We start from the raw sequence: 23,085 nt of genomic DNA on the forward strand, positions 1-23,085 counted from the left end.
AAGGTTTCCTCATAAGATTTTCATCTATTGTAGCAACTTTCTGCAGTCTTGGCAATCTCATTGGCCTCATGTTTTATACCCTGCTTTTTCTCTTAACTTTGATCATTTATTATTCAACCAGTTTCTCTGCTAATGACCTTTTGAAATTTCCTCTGTCTTTCAAATGTTATTGTAGTTGCATACAGATTTTAAACCTTCCTGATTTTTCTTATTTCTCCTTGCTTTGTTTTCTTTCTTCCTTTATATTTCTTTTGTTACTTCCTCTGCTTAATTTTCACATTTTTAATCCCATTTTAAAATCATATCTCAGTAGAAGTTCAGTGGTTGAGATAATGGGACATTGAGCTATTTCTGTGATATTGAAAGTCAAGTTTTATTTACAATTTAGATTCTGAGCACACATGAAAGTCCAGATTCAGCTTTCTCTGAGTACTGCCTTTGATTGAGACCCCTAAGATTCATCACGTTTTCTAAAAATTTCTTTAAAAATTGATCTTTCTCTTATCTGAAAGCTACAAAAATTTTATTTAACATTTTGATGAAAAATAGATACATTTCATCTGAATCTTTCTTTCACCTATAAAATATGTTTATTAAAAATATATTTTTAATTGTAACACAGAAACAAGTTACACATGGCTCTGCTTCACCCAAGGCCTTGGATGTTCTTGATTTTTACCAAGCTTGAGTAGTAAAGCATTGTTTATTCAAATGCAGAGGCAAAGAATTAATGTATTCATATTGCTGCTTTTAATAACATAGACTACTACTGGTATATTTTTCTCCTGTGAAACACTTACGTAGAAGCTGATTAAGACATTTTCTTACTTTTTGCCACATTAATTTCATGGTTACATAGTTTTCCAAGAATATAGAATGATCTCATACTGCAGCAGTGAAACAGAGTTGTAAGGAATCGACTGAAAGATATTTTGTTGAAGGAGCAATAGTGCTTATTACTCTGAAAGGTGAAGACATGGGTTTTCTTCAGTGATCCAACAAGGAAAAGGTGGCCAAACTAAGGTTAGAATTTTTTTCACCATGAAATATTGTTGTCATAAATATATCAGCTCATTTTCCAGGTTAACAATACCTGCTATCTTGCTGTTAAGGCATTTTATTAGAAACAGAGATTTTAGCATGAGCTTGTTAAGTAGTATCTTCCAGGAAGGTTTGCAAATGCACACTACCAAAGAGGAGATTTTTCAATTTGGATAGAAACCTTTTTCTCATTACTTCACCTAAAATTCTTCTAATTTCTAGCTGAATGAAATAATTTTTTTCCAAATGAAAAAAAAAAAAAAAAAAAGAAGAAAAAAAAAAGGACCATGAATGAATGTTTTGGGGCTTGAAGCCAGCTGAGGCAGTGCTTATTTTATGCATTTGAGGAGGGAGATGAAACTGCAGAAGAGCTGAGAAACCAGATTACAAAGCCAAGAAATGCAATCACAGCAAGCAGGGGAAAAAAAAAGAGAGAAGAGTAAAACTCTAAATCCCACATGCAGACTTGATCTTAAACACTACTGAGAGTTTGGAGATCCTTTTAGTAAATCTATGACTTGCCTGAGGCTTGTGGGAGGAATGGGTCTTAGACAACTGCAGGCACCAATAGGAGAAAAATGAAAACCATGTTAAAGATAAATGGAACTGTTCTGTAAATGTTAGAAAGTAGGTGGTTAATTAAGACCAGCTCTCCAAGTCCAAAACCACAAAACTTAAAATAGGAAACTATTTCCAGAATTGCCTATTATGTATTGTTAAAAAAAATCTACAGTAAAATATATGCTTTATTTTATATATGCCTCCAGCTAAAAATTATTCTTTTACACTCACTGACAGAAGAGTAAGACTGTTAATTCAAATCTAGATGCCCTAGAATTAAATTTAAAGAGCTGCAAAGTTTGCAGTTTTCTATAGGTCAGCTGTGCTCAACTTGTCTGTGAGACTAAAGCTAGATATTTCACTGGCAAATTTGGTGACTCTCTTTCCCCTCTGTACTAACTCAGCCTGCAGAGCACATTGATATTTGTCTTCACAATGTCTCATAAAACTCAGCTGAATTGCTCAATCTGGCATGAGGTACTGTAGAACAGGAGATATTTATTCAGCAGGAACATGATGTCCAAAATTGTGTTTAGATAGATATGCAATAGAAGAGACATAAAAATGCTCATTTTGCCAATATTTTCCTGGATTTTAAATGCTAAATTGATTTGTAATAGTGGAATTTTCAAGTTGTAATGAAAATTACAGCTGTGAACTATCTATAGGTGCTTTTTCCCATGAAAAGCAAAATAACTCACATCTTCCATTAGTGAATCTAAGAGTGTTCAAATTAAATATTTCCATTTATGGATGGTGTAACTGTTAAACAGCACCTTTTTATTTCTTCCCTAAAGTGAACTGATGAATAGGCAAATTCAAAACCTGAAGGCTGAGATTTCTCAAAACACCTGTCTTGTCCTTCCTCAGTTTTAGCCCAGAAACCTTGTCCTCATCCTTGGGGACATTGATGGTCATTTTGGCTTACAAACCTAGGGGATGGTTCTTGGGTTTTTACATTTCTTTTCACCGTTGTAGCATCTGTGAGAGAGGTTGTGTGTCCCTTGGGAGGAAGGCAGGGAGTGCTAAGGGCAGAGTTTTGAGGGATGATGGGCCAGGTACTTAGCAGCTCCCAGGTTTGGGAGCCTGTAGCTCATGTAGAAATAAAAAGTTACAGGAAAAGGTTGTGTGTTTGTAGTGGTGATCTAAAAAGTAACAGATTTAACTTACAGAGCAGCAGCTAAATCATTGTGTACAAACCCTATTCCATTTGTTTTCTGTTTTCCTAGCTTCTCTGAATTTTTTGGCTTATAAAGCAATGAAACACATTTTTGAAGGGGATTTAAAATGTCCTTTGGAAGATGTGGAGAGGTCCGGGCCAATTGTTAAAATTGTGACTGGCCTAGGGCTTCCACTACAGAGTTAAAATTTAATACCTTTTAAGGGGTACACCTGGACACCAATGGACAACCAGAGGGAATTGCAGAGCACTGTGGCTGTGTGCTCCCCCTGGATGCTGTAACTGATCCAGTGGGCTGCCATTCTGGTTTTCATGGGCTAGTGTTAATTTTTGAATTATTAATGGAATATTAATTATTGTTTAATTAATAATTAAATAATTATTTAAGATAAGTTAAGATAAAGTTTCTGTTGTGTGTTATGGATGTAGACCAGTGTAGATTCTTAAGCAGAATAAGTAGTGTATAAGAGGTTTTCTCTCTTTTTGCTTTCTTGTTATCTGTGTCTCTGTTGATATATTTAAACACTGGGCCCTGGTCTAACCAGCTAAATCCAGCTAGAAATCTAGTCCTTGCCTTGCCATCAGTAAATACAGAATAGTAGTCACACTGTTCATACCAAATAAAATCCAGATTACTACACAAAAAGGTATTTTACTATGAAGGATGCTGAGAGCTCCTATCTTATGTAGATCAGCTTGAAATAGTATGGCAGGAGCCTTGCGCTATACAGCCACTAATAAATCTGTAAATGAGATCTCCAGAGTGTAGTAGAATTATTGGAAATGAAGGAATGAAGAAACTTGAATGCTGCTTATGCTAGATGAGTGTACTGGAGAGCACAGAGTTTAAAGGATTACAGAAAAGTCAAATAAAGGAATTGAAATACATTTCCTTCCTTTCAGCTTCGAAATGCAATGGTGAACCGCAAAACAGGAAAATTCTCCATGGAAGTGAAGAAGACAGTGGACAAAGGGGTACAATGTCTAAAATACTATTCCAACTAAATATAAAGCAAGGAGATAATTTTTCAATTATTTTTAAGGTTTCTATAAATGCGGTTCCCTGCAGTATATTTTTTTTTTCACTCACTGAATGTAAACTTTGCTTCTAATTATGTCAGTGACTAACCACTTGATCGTATATACATTTCTTATAGTAATCTAACTTCTTGCCTTCTCTCCTTTTGACTTTCTTGTTCTGAATCTAGAAGCGGGTCCTGGTGATGACAAATGACTACTATTATACAGACATCAAGGGTACCCCATTCAGGTAGAGCGGCCATAATAAATGGACATTTCATCCAACTCATTGGATTTGTGCTTATGCAGAGCTTGTGAACTCATTAAAAGCTCATCAGCAAAGGCTGACAATGAAATATCCCTGGACAATGCTGAAAATAGCAAGGAAAAGGAACCTACCAGCATTCCTTTCAGCTTTTCCAGGGATGGAAAGTTTGTGCAAGCTCACACAGGCAAACTCACGGTGTTTGTCATGGCTTACGTTTCATTGAAAAAATATTCAGTTGAGGTTTCCATTGAACGAAAGGCTTTCGCAAGTACTTGGAGAGCTATAAATACTATAATCCATTTAAGTAACTACATCTTGAGCTCCATTTTATTATTTTTTTCCACAACAAGAATGTAATGTAAAATGAGATAGTATTTCACTTCTAATTTGAGGTTTGGATGTTTTCTTTGTCTGAATGACCTTCAGTAGATTTCTATAACTAAAACCAAGTAATCTGGTAATTTTTGCATGTATTTTAGAAGGAAAAAAAAAAAAAGGAAAAGTAAAACAGGTAGTCACTTCAAAAATGCTCATATTTGAACTAGAAATAATCTGCTAACAAAAGAACCCTAACTGTACTTTGCAGTTAAGGCAAGCATTTGGCAGTTCGGATACTCAACTGAAATTTACTTCAATGGAAGAGCTTCACATAACTTGAGCTACATTACCACACAGAAAAACTACAGGCACATTTCTCTGATGTCTAATGCATATTAAAATTTACTGATGGGTGGTAATACTCAATGGATTATTTGTTTTGGTTTTATTTTGTGGAGTTTTTTCTGGTTGCTGTTCTTTTTTTGTTTGTTTTTCTTTGGCACTGGCACTCTTGCACTGTTAGGTAAACAGAAGTGGGGCTACATACATGCACGTAGTGTTAGTTATGGTGCTAAGGACAGAAATATAGTTAGGAAAACTGTCCTTTTTCAACGTGATATGTATCTAGTTTTGGGTTGTTGTGTAGATTTGGGACAGCAGCATAGTGTAGTGTCAAAGCTGTTTAGTGTTCAGTCCTCTCCCAGACTGAGCTGTTGATTGCAGCTTGTGTGCTCTTGGCTTCTCCATGTACTTCAATTACTAGGCCATGCGTTTGCAATCTTGCTGATTATTACAGATTCCTAGCTCAAGATAATCCCCTTCAATGAATGAATGAATGCCAGAAGATATTCTGTGTTTGTGTTTGATAGCAAGAGGCATGGGATCCCCCAGCCACTTCATCATACTTGGATGTTTTAAATGGTAGACTGAAAACCAGACCAAAACACTGTGTGTAACTGTTGGGAATTTATGAAGCTGAAGTCAATACAAAACAGCTATGCTAGCTAAAAATATGAAACACAGAAAAATTAGTCCAGGAGGAGTCATGATGCTGTTGTCATATTTGAAATTATTTTCCTGTCAGTAGCACCATCAATTCCCACACTTCCATAATTTTTCAACAGCTTTGTCTGATTTACAAAAAAATTGTCTCTCTCATTGTAAGGCCATGGTCATGTTCAAGGCTCAACTGAAGAAATCTCATGCTGGGTGAACAGCAGTGAGCTTAGAGGGGCTCATTTATTACTTTGCCAGGGAATAATGGTTTACTGCACCTCTAAGCACACATAAATACAGCCAATTGTTGCAGGCACATCAGAACTGAGACATCATTGAAGCAACTAATTGAACAATAAATATAATTGGTGAGGGTTTGGAAACAAACAGTTTAAGTTAATCACAGTACATGAGCTGGAAATGTTAAAAATGAAAATAGCTCTGAATGTCTGCTATTGTTTGTCTCACAGATTTCAAGGTCTGCTTTGTTTCTCTGCACAGTTTAGGTGTGGCTCTCTCTAGAGGACATGGAAAATACTTCTTCAGAGGGAATGTAACTGTAGAAGAAGGTAAGGTACCTAACTTCTCATGTGGCTTACACAGTAGTTTTATTGTTAATTTGGTAGTTCCTTGTCTACAGATTGCATAAAGGAGTTAGACTCTTTTTTTGTCTTCAAAATCTTTTATTTCACAGGGTATGAGGCATAGTCAGACTGCCTGTGAGTCTTCGTTAGATGGGATCATCTTCCATCCTAGTCTCTCAGTATTTCAGAGAACAAGTCATATCCCAATGTTAATTATTTGTGGTGTTTTCTGAATGAAGTAACCATTAAGAGCACTGTAATGGCTGTTAGTTTTGTTCACAGACTAGACATTATGAAATCTTTCAGAGCTATAACTGGTATGTGCATTAGCTGCAAGGATTTACATGTTTATAATAGTGTAGAAGTACCCTGGGAAAGAAATGTTCTTTGGTTTTGCTTTTTGATAAGTCCCAAACTAAATGAGTGGGGAGTCAACTGTATGAGTCATCAAGTTGTTTGACAAGAAGGTTTCTGAAAATGAAAGAAGAGTGGAGACATTTCAGAATGTTGAAGGGAAGGTTGAAAATTTTAGAAGCCGCTGAGCAAAAAGTGTTTCAATACAGGAATGCTTTCAGATTTTATGCTGAAGTCTTTATTTCCGATTCTTCTTTTTTTGTCAGTGATGTTAAACAAGACAGATAAATTCTTCAGGTCTTTGTTCTTTGGCTGTATTTTGGGACATGAATATGTTCTTGCTCTCAGGAGAGATATGAAAATAAGTGCCTTGAGGTTTGAATAGCACAGCAGCTACAAAGAAGGCATAACAGGAGATTTGGAACTACTCCCTCCCCAGACTATTCCCAACATCTCTCTCACAGATTTCACCAAAGTTCTTTAATGCAGCCACACATGTCAGGCAGTCTGAGTCCCAGGTGCACCCCCAGAAGTGTTAACAGAACCATAACAGTTCCCACTCTCACCTTCACTGATTCTCTCTCACTTCATCTCACTGTCCTCCCCAGAGACCACAGTTTTAGCTCCAGTTTTGGCTTCCCTGCCCTCCTTAGTCACAGTTCCTCTGTCCTTGTTCATTGTGTACTCCGGGGGGTTAAACCCAGATGCTGCCTTCTGAACCCTATTTACTTATTGTCTATTGATAAGGGTTTTAAGAGTTTTTAAAATTACCAAAGTACATTTTTATTGTGCTATATAACTAATGATCTAGTTCTTATTTACAAGCAGATGTGTGACCTGTTAGTACAAAAAAACCTTTTCTGAACAACCCCATAAATTGCTGTTTGTGTTCATGGACTGTGTGGTTAGGTTTTGAGGGAATTGTCCTTAATGAATTTTTTCTTTATAAGAGAGGAGAACAGCTCACATGAAATGAAAAGTGTGTATTTTAGCATAAAGAGCTTTACTGGCCAAAGAGAACAAGGGAGTATGTTACCATTTTGCATTTATCTTTTCTCAAATTGTTTTCTAAACTTTAAAAATATTATGTAACTCACATAAGTTAAACATATCAGCACAAATTCTTTCTCTTGTCTTTTCAGTACTAGATCTGATTTAACTAGTTTTTCCAGTTTTTAGACCCTAAAATGTATTTGAACATAGTTTACCATGATTTATTTCATTATGGTAATAATGCACTTTCCAAGAAGGGTTTATATTATGGAGTGTATGCAAATAACCATCTGTTACCCAGACTTCTCCCTAAATAACCCATTATTATTCCTGTTACAGGTTTACATGATTTAGAACACCCTGATGTATCTTTAGCAGACGAATGGTAAGCCTTAAATAAAGCATGAAATTAGTGTCTGTTACCCCCCTTGGTTTCATATTTTTTTGTGCATGCAGAGCCCAATTCTTTATGGTCAAAGACAAAGAAAGATTGTGCTTGTACATATAACTTTTTACTGTTTTGACAACGTGTTCACAGGTCCTACTGCAACACTGACTTGCACCCTGAGCACCGGCAGATGACTCAGTTGGAAGCAATCAAACGCTACCTCACAGGGAAGGAGCCCCTGCTGCAATGCAAGTACTTGGTTAAACATGGACTTGCAGCTTTAGCCCAGCCAAAAGCTGCCATACTTAACCCTCTACAAAATGCAAAGCTACTTACTTCAACCAGTGATAGGTTTGCTTAGCTGATGTTGCTTTGCAATTTCATACGGTTTTGAGCTTTTCCTCGGGTATCAATAAAAATATTATTATTTCTTAGAATTAATTATGTGTTATTATTAGTAGTATTAATTATGATACAATTTTTCGACTTTTACAGTAAACTATGTGCCAAACATTCAAGTCTGTTCAGATGGTGTAACTCTACTATGCAAAATTATCACTCCATTTTGTTATATAAATTATAGAGAACTAATGGGAATCAATCCTTGGATCATGTTTCTAAAGAATATACCTGATATTTCATGCATATTTTAGGGAGGGCGATTTTGTAATTAACATTTCTGAACTGCAAAGCAGAATAAAAAATTCAAATAAGTGCATATTGTGTATGTTTGCAGAAATGCAGAGCTTTTGTGACTGTTACTAGACCTACTTGTTGTAACCTTATGCCACATGCAGACAAGAGCATTAGATAATATATACATGAATGAGTTACATGAAATGGAGTATCATTGGGTTTTTTCCTAAAATTGTTGCTAATGAAATGAAATTATATGTGAAAAACTGCATTGTGGTAAAATACAGTGTAATACTATGTAGTAAATGCTTTTTAGTGCAAAAAGTTTGAAAGCATATCACAGATAAAGTAAAATGTAAGAAAACCCTATTGTTTAGTCATCTAAAAAAGGGGTTTATATGAACATACATTTACTGATTTTATTGTTCTGTGGCAGGTGATAAAGAATTGATCCAGGAAGTTTTGTTTGATGCTGTTGTGAGTGCACCAATTGAAGCTTATTGGACCAGTCTAGCCTTGAATAAATCAGAGTAAGTTATCTTTGTGTCCATAATTTTTCATCAGTCATGGCTGTATTTTTATTAGTGATGTTACTGAAATAGTGGAATGACTAACAAATCCTGATATGCATGAAAATATTACACTAACTATCTGATCCTAAATACCACCAAGTTTGAGTTCAATCCGAAATGTTTGTCTTGCTGAGTATGTCATGATGATTAGCTGAAAGCTTACCTTATTTCCACAATAAAACTGGTAAAATTGTACCCTAATTGCAACTTAAATTTTTGTGTATTTTTAACAAAGAGTACTTGGGAAATTAAATGCAAAATTTGCCAAAATTATTGATGCAATTGGTACTTTGTCTCAGAATAAATTATCTATAAAAAAATTTGACCTGGAAAATAATTTCTTTAATCCTTGATATATTTATTTTCCAGGACTGCTTGGGATCTAGGCTTTTATTAGAGAGAGGTAGGAGATTAGCCAGTCCTTTTCAGAGTTTATATCTTCTACTTTATTCATTTATGCTATGATGTACTAAGGCGTTAAATAACAAGTTTTTATCCATATTAGAGTAAACAGGTATTAAGCTTAGCAGTTTGCATGAAAGGCAATTCTGGAGATTACCCTGATTAGATTTTCCTAAATTTCAACTATTTTCTAAAAGTTGAATGAAAAAATACGTTGCTGTACAGCATGTACTCCTACTGAATGAAAAAAGCAACATGGTAAGATCTGGTTCATCAAAGATTTATCCAGACTTCTCTGAGAGGATAAAGATAATAAATTGTTGCATGTTAATAAACTCTGGCCATCGAGAGGTGCAAGGTGTCATCCTACACAGTGAAATAATAGATCCAAACACAATCATTCCAAACTGTGGAATGATGCCAGGGACAGACTTTTGAAGCCTTTTCAGATTTTGACTTTGCTTTATTCTGTCTCATTAATGAAACAAGAAAATGATTGTGGTCCCTGTTTTTGTGCTAATGGGACTGAAGTTCTTGCAGCCATACAAGAATTAGTTTTAAAATAGCTTGGTACTCATAACAGTGCAGCAGAGGAGTTCAGGAAGTTTGAGGGTTTTTTTCAAAATTCTAGAGGCTAAATGTTTTTTTTCCCCAAGTTCTAGAGGCTAAAGCCTGTTGTGATGGCAGCTAAGTTTAACTCTCAGCTGCCTGTTTTAAAATGTTTGCTTACCTGAGCAATAGTCACAGCTAAGACTTGAAGCATAAATAGAGCACAGAAATGTTGAATGGACTGGGAGCAAGACCTGGAACTCCTGCCCATCTCAGAATCACTGTGTGTCAGTGGTTATTAAACAGTTTGTATATAGCTGTGCCACACCTTTTTATTCTATTATTATAATCCCTTCCTACAAATCCTACAAAATTTATTTTCTTTGGCTTTTTAGGGATTCTTAGTCTAAATAGCATTTCTACATTGCATATATTCAAAACCCAGATGACTATAACTTAAAAACCAGCATTTAAAAGTGAATCAATAAATAAGGGAACTTTGCTTACAATAAACTTAAAGACATGTACACTTGTGCTTTCTGTGGCAGTGAAGCAGCTTTATCTGTTTACTGTCTGAAGCTGTGTCTCTGCTTGTGCTCTGCTGTGTTTCAGGAACTCTGACAAGGGGGTGGAAGTTGCCTTCCTTGGGACACGGACTGGACTCTCTCGGATTAACCTGTTTGTGGGCCCAGAGCAGCTGACCAACCAGTAAGTAACAAACTGTGCCTGGCAGCCAGGTAAAGAAAAGAGAGGAAAAAATAACTGTGTTTTTATGAAGCCCATCTACTGTTTTTTCACACAGAACAAATTAGATATCCTAGGATCCTTTAAATTATTTGATTGGGACATTTAGAACAATAAACTATTTTACACCTGTAGCCTATAAATTTGCTTGCCCTGCACACACACCCCCAGCCTCACATCTCTTTTCTTCAGAGCAAATTACAACATGTTACACTTTTTACTACACCACCTGAAAACAAATACCAGGAGGCTTTTTCAAGGATTTTGCACCATTGTTGTGGAAAATATCTTTGGTGTTGAAATCAAGCCAAGGGACAGACTTGGACTGGGTGAAAGAAAAATCAGAAGACCTCATCATACAAGAGTTTCCCAATTTCCTTGGAGAATATGTAAGCTAGTGGAGGTATTATGCATATAATAGAAAATCTGTGTTTGATATTTATGGTAAACTAACTTGATTGAATATAGAGTTCTATGAACTCATCTGAGAACATATTGTTATACAAGTAAGGTGACATCAACAGCACTACAATTTGTTACTGTCAGACAGAAAATTAGAACAACAGAGTGGACATTATACTTGTTCTTGGCATAAATTTTCTTCTGTCAACAGACAGAATTTGCTGAAATTGTTGAGGAATAAAGTATTTAGTTGTCCACTACTACACCCCCCACATAGTATGTTGAACATAGGCTGTAAAATTACCTTTTTTCATTACCTAAGAGTGAATGCCAGTGGCAACAGACTAGCAAATTTCCAGTGCCTTTTACATGTTGTGCAGCTGACTTTTCTTGTATTTTGCTGAAAGAAAAAGGCTTTTTAGTCTAAGCATTTTTTATTTATACAAATCACTAAACACAATTTCAATGGTACTTAGAGGTACTGTTTTATAGTGCTTTTTACATCCTTCATAACAAAAGTTATTGTGTGTCACAAATAATTATTAGTAACTAAATTTAACTCTTTTGTTGAACAAGTGTTATTAGAAAAATTGTGCCAAACCATTTTCTTTTGTAAAAGATTGCATTTTTTTATTTCTAGCTTTTTTCAAAGCTAGAAACCATTATGTGACATGCAACAAACAACAATTGTTTTCTTTCTCTTTTTTTCTCAAGAGACTTCCTGACAGCTGAAGATAAGGAGAACATTTTTAATGCTGACCATTTTCCACTCTGGTACAGAAGAGCTGCTGAACAAATACCTGGGAGCTTTGTCTACTCAATCCCATTCAGCACAGGTCTGTAATTTTGTCATTCCTTAAATTCTGAACCATGCATGATGCTGAAAGGATCCCAGGAGTGTCAGCACAGTGTCAGTGTTTGTAGCTGATCTCAAATATTGGTCTGAACTAGGCATGGAAATTTGCAGCTACTTCACTGGTCCTTTGACCAGGTGTGTGTTTCATGGGCTGCAAGTGAAACCCCAAAGTGTGGTGTGACATTTTTCATTTAGTATTTGCACAGGTAGAAACATTTTAAACGTTTTAACAAGTGTTTTAAGCAGCACAAGTTCAACAGAGTAAATGTCCACATTATTGAGAAGCCCTACCTGTTGTCACCTTTGCTGCCTCTTTTAGCAGGGGGTGCAAAATCTGATGGCTCATTTCAGTGTTTTAAACTTGTTTTTGGCATGCTGGGGAATTTAAAATGCCAGTGCCAGTATGTTCTGTGCATATATGATGTTTCCTGTTTTATTTTCTGAACTATATATCCACATAGACTTATCTAAAACCAGAGGAAAAAAAAAACCCCTACATTTCCTCATTTTGCAATAGATTGTTTCATTTTTTTTTCCCCTCAAAATACCCCACAGAAACTGCCAACAAGAGCAATGTGGTGACAGCCAGTACTGCTATTCAGCTTCTGGATGACAGGAAATCTCCAGTGGTTGCAGGTACAATTGTTGTAGTTTATTCATTCTGTTATTTTTTTTAAGTCAGCTATGAGTTCCTCACGTTCTCTTTTGGGTTAGCAGGTGTAGATATCAAACATTTTGAGAAGAGAGAGAAGGATGCAGTTGTACCTATAAGATATAATTGGCTGACTAAGTGTGGAGAGCATTTAATACTTATTCTCCCCAAGAACTTGATCCTTTATTAACTGACTCTCAAACTTCCCTGTGAGCTATTGAGTTTGAATTTATAGAAATTCCCATTATCTGTAAAGCATTTCTGGTAGACACAATTCTACATCATCATAAATCAGATAATTATGATAAGGAAAAGGAAATATAAGAAAGGACTATCTGATGTGCAAATGTTTCACCCAGGCCTCAAGTTTGAAAATTCTGTGCTATAACAGGATTGTTTTATAACAGAATACAATGTGGTGATTTTGTCTAGATTATCAGAGATGTGATTTGTTCAGAGCATAGAAATTGAATAACAAAGCTCTGTCAGCCAAGAGAATATCAATACCTAAAGACTAAAAGGTGAAGTGTGGCAACTACAGAATAGAGATAAAACACACTGATTTCAAAATTAGAGTAAGTAATTTTGAAATTGCTGGATGTTCCTAACTCAAATTCAGATGTTTATCTGACCAGTTTTTTCCTAGTTCCCAATGGTTACCGACCTTTAAGAAGGAAAGAATTTTGACAAATCTTATGATCTATTTTGCCAGAAACCAAGCTCTCTTATCTCAGGAAAAATTAGATATCTACCACAAAAGGAAGAACCACCTTATTTTTTCTTGCGTTTAAAATACTATTAAAAATGCAGTGAATAAAATACTGAAAGAACAAGAATGTGCCAGAAAAATGGGAAATCTCAAATATGTTTTCTCAAACACAGAATATTTTCACTGATAAGCAAAGATTTGAGAAGGTCAACAGGAAAGCAGCTTTCTGACTCCAATCCACCAGATACATTCTTCAGAAATTATTGAACTCCTCTATAACATTACATGAAATCTCAATTTTAACTTCATACTCCTGTTAAAGCATAAAACAGCATTTATAAAGTAATGTCACTGCAGATACCTGCAAAGTGCTGAAGATGTAACTGAGAGTTTTTACTGTACGATGAAGAAGGTTGACATGTTAATTATAGAATGCTTAGTTGTTTGGTGTTAGAAAAATTTCATGATAAAGTTTTCCATCATCTTCAAAATGTGTAGAGTTAATAGACATCCTGATATTTATTCTTTTCTCCTGATTATTTGCAATTTGGTTTTGACTTTGGGAAGGTATCAAACATTATTACTTCTAATGCACCATTAACAAGCTTTGGGGTTTTTTTAGTAAATGTAAAAGAGAAAAGCGGGTGTTGCTTCCATTCCCCCAATAATTCTCTTTATTACTGAACATTTAAAATTGCTTGGGGCCCATATTTTCTATCTGAAATAAACACAGAATTTTGAAAGCTTTTTAATGTCAAAGCATCGAGAAGATTTCCATGGTGTCTGTAAAAGCATAATGCCATGAAAGATAAGAGCAGTGTACCTTCATTCTGAAGCATATCAGTGTTTTTTTATTTCTAGTTCTGTGTGCTAGATATTTTGCTTATAATAGGAAGCATTTTTAAGAGTTTTTTTTGGAATGGTTTGTCCTTTCTTGTATGGTTGCAAGTTTTCAGGTAATTTTCTTTTTGGGGGGAAGTCAATTTGGGTCTGCACAAACTTTTTCTATGGAAGTATCTCTCACCCAGCTACATCCTCTCAGAGACAAATAAGTGTATGCAGTATTCTTGTTCTCCTTCAGATCATGAATGTGAATTGTCAGTTCTACTTTCCCTCAGAAAACTTTCAAGAAAGTACCCAGCATGTAGTTCAATTTTTAGGTTTTATTATAAGGCTGACAATATTCTGTGTTAAGCAAAATGGATTTGAAGGCAGAAACTGGAGCAGTGATAAATGGGAGAAGTTTGAAGTTTTTATTAGCTTGACTTGGGAGACTAAAGTAAGATTATGGGTAATGATTTTAAATATCTCCATTGGAGTTCAAATTTGGCCAAAACAGCTCATTTTAATTTGTGTAAAGTAAGTATTCCTTATCCCCATTTGGTCTGAGTAGATTACAGTAAGCAGCAGGACGGGATACACATTTCATGTTAAATCACTCTGTTCCCTAGAGGGATTTGACTGAAAATTAAGCTGTGCCAGAATGTTGTTTATTACACATCACTACAAGAGTTTAAATCTGGCAGAAAGAAACAAGAACATTGTTATAAAATGGAAACCTGAGTTATTCCTGCCCATGAGAGGGGAAAAAAAGAACAAAACCAACTCTTACTGCAAAATCCATAGACTGGGTTTTGGGTTTTTTGTTTTATTTTGGGGTTATTGGGGTTTTTTGTTGTTGTTCGTTTGTAGTGGGATTTGTTGTTGTTGATGTTGGGGTTTTGTGGTTTTTATTTGGAAACTCATCACTTATAATGATTTCATATAAAAGTCTAAAGCTTAATGCAAATAGCAAAGATTCAGCTGTATAAAATAGGCAAAAAATCTTGAAATCAGTGAGTCTGCCAACTGCTACTACAGAGGAATTGAATGTTGCTGCTGTTTCACCATCTGTACCTGCTAATACCAGCTCCCTGTCAGAATGTCTTTGCTTCTTGGCACAAAGCCCATGTAATTTTTTCCTAAAGCCTCTCCTGCTTCTTGCAATTAAGATTATATTTTATTTTTTTTTACTTAAATGAATGCAAATTTCTATAGAAGGTATGTATGTAAATCTTTAATATAAGAGTAGTAGCATCATATTTACTGCTGTGTTCAGGTTAGTTGCAGGAGAGAAATGACAGTAGTACTGCAAACAGGGTCTTCTTTAGATTTGAACACATTTATATTCAAAATTTCTTTGGCTAAATGTTTTCTTTGGCCATGTCTTCTATATCAAGATTACATTGAAATGCTGAACATCTTCAAACTACCCCAGTTACAAAGTAAAAAGATGGTGTATTGGTTTTTTTCTTCTTAACCACAACTAAAAATAGGAGAATGACCCCAGACCCCAGTCTTGAAATTTAGTGAGATTCTTGGAATATTAATGTTCTTCTGGGTGACAAAGATGAAGCTAATATAGAATAGCGAAATTTAGACAGTGATGTAGCTATTAAAATCGAGGCAAGTCAAGATGGAACTGTGTTTTAAGATGCTCATGTGAAGGGCAGTACATTTCTGTTAAACGTTGGTAGAATTCAGCATTCCAGTCTGTATTTGTGATTGCGTGGTGAGTTGGATGTTGACTTTCAAGTGGCAAACATAGAGGCAGCTGGATAAATGCAGCATAGGATTTCTATGTGCTATGTATGTGTTTATTTCCATTTTTTTGGCAAGAGATTATGGTTTCATCAGTATCATTCAGTTACAAAAATTATTAAAGGTACTGCTCACCTAGAAAGTTCTGAAGAAGATATGGGGAAAGAAGCAAGAAAATAAAAGTCATCATGGAGCGAATCAGGGTCTAAAAACTGAAAAAAATTGCTCTCTCTTGAGATTTTGAGAGGGTTGACAAAATATATGAACCCTCAAAAATGCAATTTCCTGTAGAGACAGTTCAAAAGCTGCAGTACAATATAGGCCCTTAAAAGTCCTTCTTGTTGAAAAAGGCCATCACTGCTCACAGAAAACATGAAAATTAGCCCCTTGGTATGTTTAATTAAAGGCAACAGAACTGACATAATCTTCTTAGAGAAAAAAAAATACTAAAGAATGCTGAGGAAAATGTCTGATGAAAATTGTCAATTGCTCTTAAGATTTCTTCATTGAACAAGCAGAACCTGGATTTCAGGCCTCATTGGAAAAGTCCATAGCAGATTTAGTAAAAAGCTCTGGAATCTGAGTCAGAAGAATGAAGGATTACACCATGCACAGGCAAAGTCCTTAGACTCACAGTCACTGAAAATGTAGAATTGAAGGAGATGAGGAACAATAGTTCATTTTTTTAAATACAAGGCTGCTTAGAAAAGCTGAAAATTACAATTTTCCTGAATCTTTTTTTGCCTCATTTTGTGCTGACCTGTAAAATACATGAATTGTAGAGGCTGGAATTGATCTCTTAAGATTATCTAGTCCAAGCCTAGTGGACTAAATCTTAAGAGAATCTGAGCTCGAGCTGATTACCCAGAAACTGTGTCCAGTGAGATCTTAAATGCTTCCCAAGTGGAGAGGCCATGCCCTCTCTTGGTGTGTCATATTAGATGTAAATAGATAGAAATACAGGTGGAGTTTTATTGTTCCCACCAATTGTTGCAAATACAGAATTGCATAAAAGTTTTGTTTGTATGGTACCTAAATACAAGGAAGGAGTATCTAAAGATACTCCTTTTTTAAATTTTAAAAAATATTTTCTAAAAATTAAATTGTTTTAATTTTTAAATATTTTTAAAATATTTTTATTTATTTTTTTAATATTTTTTTAATATGGTCAGTTTTGTGTTGGACTTCCTATTTATCAAAGTTGAAATTGGAAAATAGAAAACACTAAATGAGCCCTCCTCACACATGCCCTTCTGTGGCCTGTCAATTCAAATCAAGTAGTAACTGAATTTGTTTGTTTTAAAAAGATGAGAAGCTTTACCATTACATCAATACTACAGTTTCTGAAAATTAGCAAGTCCTCAATGCTCTTTATGTCAGCTTAACTAAAACACTATAGTAAGAGAAGCTCACTGTAGCTAAATTATTGAGAAATGAAAGTATTCTAGTTCTGGAGGGATGAAGGCATGTTTACAGTCATTTTCTTTCAAAGAAGGGTGATTGCCTGGGATGTGCATTTAAGCATTGCCATAGCTCTGACTCTACCCTTTATGAACCTGAATAAAAAGAAAAATTGTGCTAATGATGTTTAATATATGATAAGCGATTCTTTGTATCAGATATATGAGATATACTGAAACTGAAGCAAAGAAAAGCAGTCAGTCCTTTTCTGTTCACTGACAGTGGGATTTTAAATGCTCTTACCAAAAATACTCTTTATGCAAACAAGAATACTATGTTTTATTTTCCCAAAGAAATTGTTCCAAGTAATGCCATGATCCAGTATTTAACTTTTCCAGTATTTTAATTTTCAAACTTGATCCTTTATTTTTATAACCAGCCCATATTCAAATTCAAGGATTTTTTCTCCAAACCCTGGTTAGAGAAAGATTTTTTTGCAAGTGACCTCATCCATCACTTTCTTTGTTCTCCCTTTTACATAACTTTAAAACCCAACTTTAATATAGCAATAAATTCAGTTATTCCATGTCAAATATTCCGAGTCAAAATGTTAAAAGGCCTCAGGTATTTTAAATGAATCAGCTTGAAGATTTAGCATCTCCTCCTAGTTTCATATCCATAAGTTAAGCTAAGAAATAGTAAGGACTTAATTTAATCACTGATTTGTTAGAAATGGCACACAATTTTGAATGCTTCTATTCTCACCAGAGGAAAGTGACCCTGATGATCCTGCTGTTTAAGATAGTCAAACTGTGCCTTGATATTAGGAGAGATCAAAAATCTCATGTAACTTTAAAAATACAAATCAGTCATACTGGGGCTGGTTACAGTTCAGGTATTCATTCTTCCTGTTTAGATCAGAATCTACAGGGCAGCAATTTAAAAGGAAAATTTGTGAACATACCAGATTTTCAGTAACTGAGACTTCTGCTGATCTAGGCTTTAAGTATGGAAGATTCTTTTAAAAATGCATGGGGGGAAATGTGCACCTTATTTCTGAAAACATGTACCTTTATGGCTCAAAACCTCTGTTTTTCACCCCCTTTTCCCCCCTTTTTTTTTAGTGTGCTAATATTTTGATCTATGAGACCTCAACACTTCATCCATGGTTTTTTTTAAATGAATTTAAACTGGGCTTACATGCACATCTCTTAACTAAGCGACTCTCAAGTCTTAATCAAAAGTAATTTCAGCTATTGATATTTCTAGAAGTGACAGATACTATTAAAGTTCCATAAATACTGCAATCTGCTGATGGTACAGTAGTACATAGAGCAAATACATCTGCTCTGTTCTTCTTGGATGTCTTTTTCCTATCTCTTTTCACATGTATTGCTTTCATATAATTTTTAAGAACATTCAGGCAAATGTCAATCCCATATACAGTCCCTAAAATTTATGATACCATCTATAAAATTGCATTTTAATATGGAGGCCTAGGGGAAAATGAATATGTCATCATAATGATACACCAACCAAATTTTTGAGGCATTCTAAAATAGATGCTTTTCTTGTCAGGCAGGAGAGTGATTTACCTAACTTTTACTCCCCATTATAAGCCACAGAATATTATATTCAGCAGTAGCACTTAGCAAATCCCTCAGAATGTTTTTCATGTTTTGGTAAAAACTATGACTTCATGTTTTTCCAGAGTTTCTTGTTCATTTTCAATATTGTTTTTGTATTCATAAATCTAATGTTGGTATACAGACTAATGTTTCCAGCTTTAGAAAAACTGAGATTTGTACAGCCTAACATTAAGCAACTCACATGTTGGTGGCCATTGCTTGGGAAAGATGGTTTGGAGGAGTGATGAGCTTTGGAGCATGTGGTGAAGTCCTGTCCCTTTCCCTTGGCTGAACAGAGAAGCTGAAGTCAGTGACATATTCACAATTCAGACATTTACATTCATTTGCATCTATTCTCAGTTCATTTCACCATACAGAATCAGTCTGTGGAGTAGTTTTGTAGTTTTGTAGTGTTTCTGCTTTTTTGAGGTAGTTCTCTGCTGGTTTAACTTGAAAATTCAACCTCTATTTATCTAATTCTTGGGCTTTCCTCACCACTTGTTCTTAGAGAATCCAAGACTTTGACAGATGCATCCCAATTAATATGTATAGTAAATGGCATAGAGCATCTGCTCTTTGCTTCTGCACCCCTGCTTTGCTGTTGGGATTTGGTGGTCAGTCAGTTGAGTTTCAGTTCTACATTATTTGTGGAAGAGGAAGATCCTTGTGGTCTAACAGCAATCTGATTCTAAGGGCATTTTGCTAAAGAATTTTGCTGCCAGCAAAATAAATCCCTGACTGCAGACCAAGCAGAGCAAGGCAGCAGATGAGCTGTTGGGTCCTTTGGATAACTTCAAATAAGGCTGAGCAAGGTTGAAGCTGCAATCATAAATATGATTGCATTGCTATCATTTTGAGTATTGAGAACTGATTAATTTATTTTTCCTTCAGTGGACTATATTACCAAACATTAACAGTGTTTTCTCATGTGTTTTATCTTGAAAAGAAAATTACAGCCTTTGCAAAAAAGTTGAGCGTGTTGTGTCCATAGCCCTAAAATACAGAGGGATTCCTCTGCAATCAGTACGAGACAGCAACCACAGCTTCCACTGGAGAGAAGTGACACGTTTGTATTTTTGGTTTGTTTATTGTGGGCTTCTGATTCCTACACCTTTTCTCCTGTTGTGGTTTGCTGTGGCTGCTGTTGCTGCCCATTTTCCCCATGAAAACATGCAGCCACATTTCAGGTAATACAAACTCAGGACATACCAAAAATCTGAAGATTGTGGTTACTATGCCGCTTTTGGCCAAATTAAAAGATCCAAGTTGTAAAAGTAGGCATTCTTTTTGGATGCTTGACTAAAGCCTGTGTGTCCTTGTCTCCTGGGCAGCAAAGTTAGATTATTGTAATGGTTGTTATTTTCTTGCTAATTGTTAGTGAGAGAAAAGCTATGTGTAGTGTCACTAAATGTGCTACTTTGATATTCAAGAAGAGAGATCCAGGTTTTGTTTAGACATTGTACTACTAGAGAATAATGAAGCTGAATTTTGATTGATGTTTTTCAAACTCTCAATGGAAAGACAAAAATGGCAAGCAATTATGTTTCAGTTTAAACTTTGTGTCTTTCAATATAGATGCTATTGGTAATTTTCTGTAAAGAACATGGATGTATTATAGTATTACATTTTTGATCTATAATTAAATTTTAGAACATTTTTTTGTAAACAGAGCAGTATAATGAGCCTTTATATGAAAGGCAGGAATACAACAATATGTGTTCTTTCCCTGCCTTTGCAAATGTCTTCCAGAGTAGCATGTCCTGATATTTTATTGACTTTGATGGGGAAGAGTGTTTTTCACAGAGATTAGAAAAAAATACTGTGCTTACTATAATACTCTCATGAGATTGCTGGAGGGACAACAAAGCTTTCTCAGAATCCTTTATCTGAAAATTAAATCTGTGCAGACAAATAATTTCAGTGACAGATGTCCATTTCTAAGCTTTATAAATTAAGGGCAGTTCCGTGGGGATTCCCTATATTCAGTTTTCCACTAGTTGTAGTCAATAATTTTTATAGAAAACAAATTGTGGCTTTTATCTCTGTTTATCAATAGATGAAAATTCTGTTTCCTTTACTGACAAAATAAATATTTTACCTTTATTAAATAATTGAATTAATATTTCTCTCTGTTCATTGTCTGCTATTACTTTATCATTAGAAGTGGCTGGATTTGTTAATTACAAACAATTTTACCATGGTAACTATGATATACAGACTTATAAAGTGAAAAATTTCCCTGTGATTTTTTTCCTTTTTGTTTCTTTGTTTTTGTTGGGAGATGGTTTGTTTGTTTGTTTGTTTTTCCTTTGGGAAACAGCATTTTAGAAAGTGTAGCATCAGATTTTGCATGGATTGGCTCACTCTGGTCCCACAGCAGAGGGAACTAATGGAAATACTTAATACTTTGCTTTCTGGCAGAACTCCCTATCAATTTACAGCCTTGTGTGTGCATGAAAATCCCCAAAGTATCTTCAGTGTGACTCAAAATGAGTTTCTTTAAATGTTGTTGTGCCTTTCATTGACTCTCCCTCATTTTCTTTTTTCCTTCTTCTTCTTTTTTAAAAATATGTGAATGGTGATACAATGAGGAAAGGGTGAAAGGTTTTTGGTGCTAGGTCTGTTTTTTTAAGGACTAGGAAGATGTTCTGGGTTATTCCTGACTAGGAAATATCAAGTCAATTATTGTTTTTCTTTTGCTTGAAAATATCAGAAGTGTGAAGTCATTTGTGATGGAAGCTGTTCTGCTGTGCCTGAGCCTGTTAGAAACACTGAGGGTGAAATCTCTCTGGAGGTTGGAAGTTTATTAGCTTTCATCTCAGGATCTACACTTTGAGTACAATTGTGCTCATTTTAGGTTGTTGCTGCAGTGATTTGGCATGGCCCCAAACTCATTTTTGGGCCAGTGGGCAAGAAGATCCAATCCTGTCTTATTTCTGTCTTCTGTATCTGAAGAACTGTGTTCTGCTTTGCAAAATACTGTGGCAGTAAATGGATAAAAGAGAAAAAAAATGTAGATTTACATATTTAAATGGCTTAGTTCTGAAAGTAGATTAGATTATTCGTAAAGCTTTACCAAATATTTACAAGAATAAAAAAAGTAAACATCAAGAGATCAGATTAAAGAGCCTGAATACAAATACTCTACATATGTAAAAAATATAAATATTCTAAAAATGTTGCTCTGATGATGTCTCAGCTGAAGTAATGTTCTCGGTCTAGGGTACCACATTTTAAACAAAATGTAAAAGAACTGAAAAGGCCCCAGGAAATGCAGGAGGGAAAAAAAAAATTGGAAAATGTGGTCCTGCAGGAAAAATTTGAAACAGCTTGGTTTATTTAGTTCAGGACAGAGAATAATGAACATCTAATAATGATATTATGTATTTAGCAGTTAAAAAAAAAAAAAGAAAGAAAAGAATAGACAGTAATTGATTGTTTTCAATATCTGCTAGATTTAGATTAAGACAGAGATGCTTAATATTCTCTGGACAGGAAAGTAACTGCAGATGCAGGAATAGGCTTTAAAATTTAGGTTGCAATTATTACAAAGTAGATAAGAGCAAGGGTTCCATGACTCCTGCCATAGAGCCCATTACTCAGTTGAGGCTTTTACTGGAGCAGGTACAGAGCTTGATCCCAGAATCTGCCTGTTGGAAGGAGAGTGCAGATCTCCAAGTGCCAGAACACAGCTCCCCCTTGCCCTTGCTGCAGGTTGTTCCATGGCCTTTTTCCTCCATACTACAAACATTGCTGATTTCTGCATTGGCTGCCTGGACAGCTCTTTATCCCTGTCACTGCGGACAGTTGGGGGATGCATGAGATGTCTGTCACAAATAGCCTAAAATGTATTTTATCAAGTCTTGGAAAAGGTGAATGGAGTTCCTGATCTCTGTTGCCTTCAAATAATTTCTAAGAACCACTAAAATAACTACTTCTTCACACTTGAAATATTTGTGGAATTCTGAACTTATGATATTCAAATAATTTTGACTCGGATTTCCTCTGATGGTGAAAGAGCTCTGCAGAGAGTAAGGATGGAGCCTTGGGTGAATCTAGCTGAATGTTTCCTCTGAGAGGGATGATGTGTAAACATGCAGCTACATCCTCCTGCTGAAGGAGGATGGTGGAAGCTGCATCTGCAGCATGTCATTTGCAAAATGGAGCACTTGAGTGAGGATTTGGGAATAAATGGCTTCAGAAAACTCTGTAGCAAGCTTGTAATCCAGCAGGGTATCAGGCTGTGTCTTC

At 35.3% G+C, this 23,085-nt stretch overlaps 1 protein-coding gene across 6 annotated transcripts in view; it reads left to right on the top strand.

Moving 5' to 3' along the window:
* The window catches only part of CACNA2D3 (calcium voltage-gated channel auxiliary subunit alpha2delta 3), a 400,132-nt gene that overhangs the window by 308,437 nt on the left and 68,610 nt on the right, over positions 1-23,085 (top strand). For 5 of the 6 annotated variants that reach the window (XM_021532923.2, XM_021532906.3, XM_021532916.3 and 2 more), the window contains 9 exons: positions 3,686-3,757; positions 3,991-4,052; positions 5,886-5,953; positions 7,655-7,700; positions 7,854-7,951; positions 8,776-8,869; positions 10,475-10,570; positions 11,723-11,844; positions 12,420-12,500. In XM_021532923.2, coding sequence (XP_021388598.2) covers positions 3,686-3,757; positions 3,991-4,052; positions 5,886-5,953; positions 7,655-7,700; positions 7,854-7,951; positions 8,776-8,869; positions 10,475-10,570; positions 11,723-11,844; positions 12,420-12,500 — 739 coding nt within the window. The remainder of the gene's footprint in view (positions 1-3,685; positions 3,758-3,990; positions 4,053-5,885; positions 5,954-7,654; positions 7,701-7,853; positions 7,952-8,775; positions 8,870-10,474; positions 10,571-11,722; positions 11,845-12,419; positions 12,501-23,085) is intronic. The other variant, XM_021532931.3, reaches the window with a different exon arrangement.

Source organism: Lonchura striata, chromosome 12, assembly GCF_046129695.1.
Source record: "Lonchura striata isolate bLonStr1 chromosome 12, bLonStr1.mat, whole genome shotgun sequence".
Classification (NCBI taxonomy): Eukaryota; Metazoa; Chordata; class Aves; order Passeriformes; family Estrildidae; genus Lonchura; species Lonchura striata.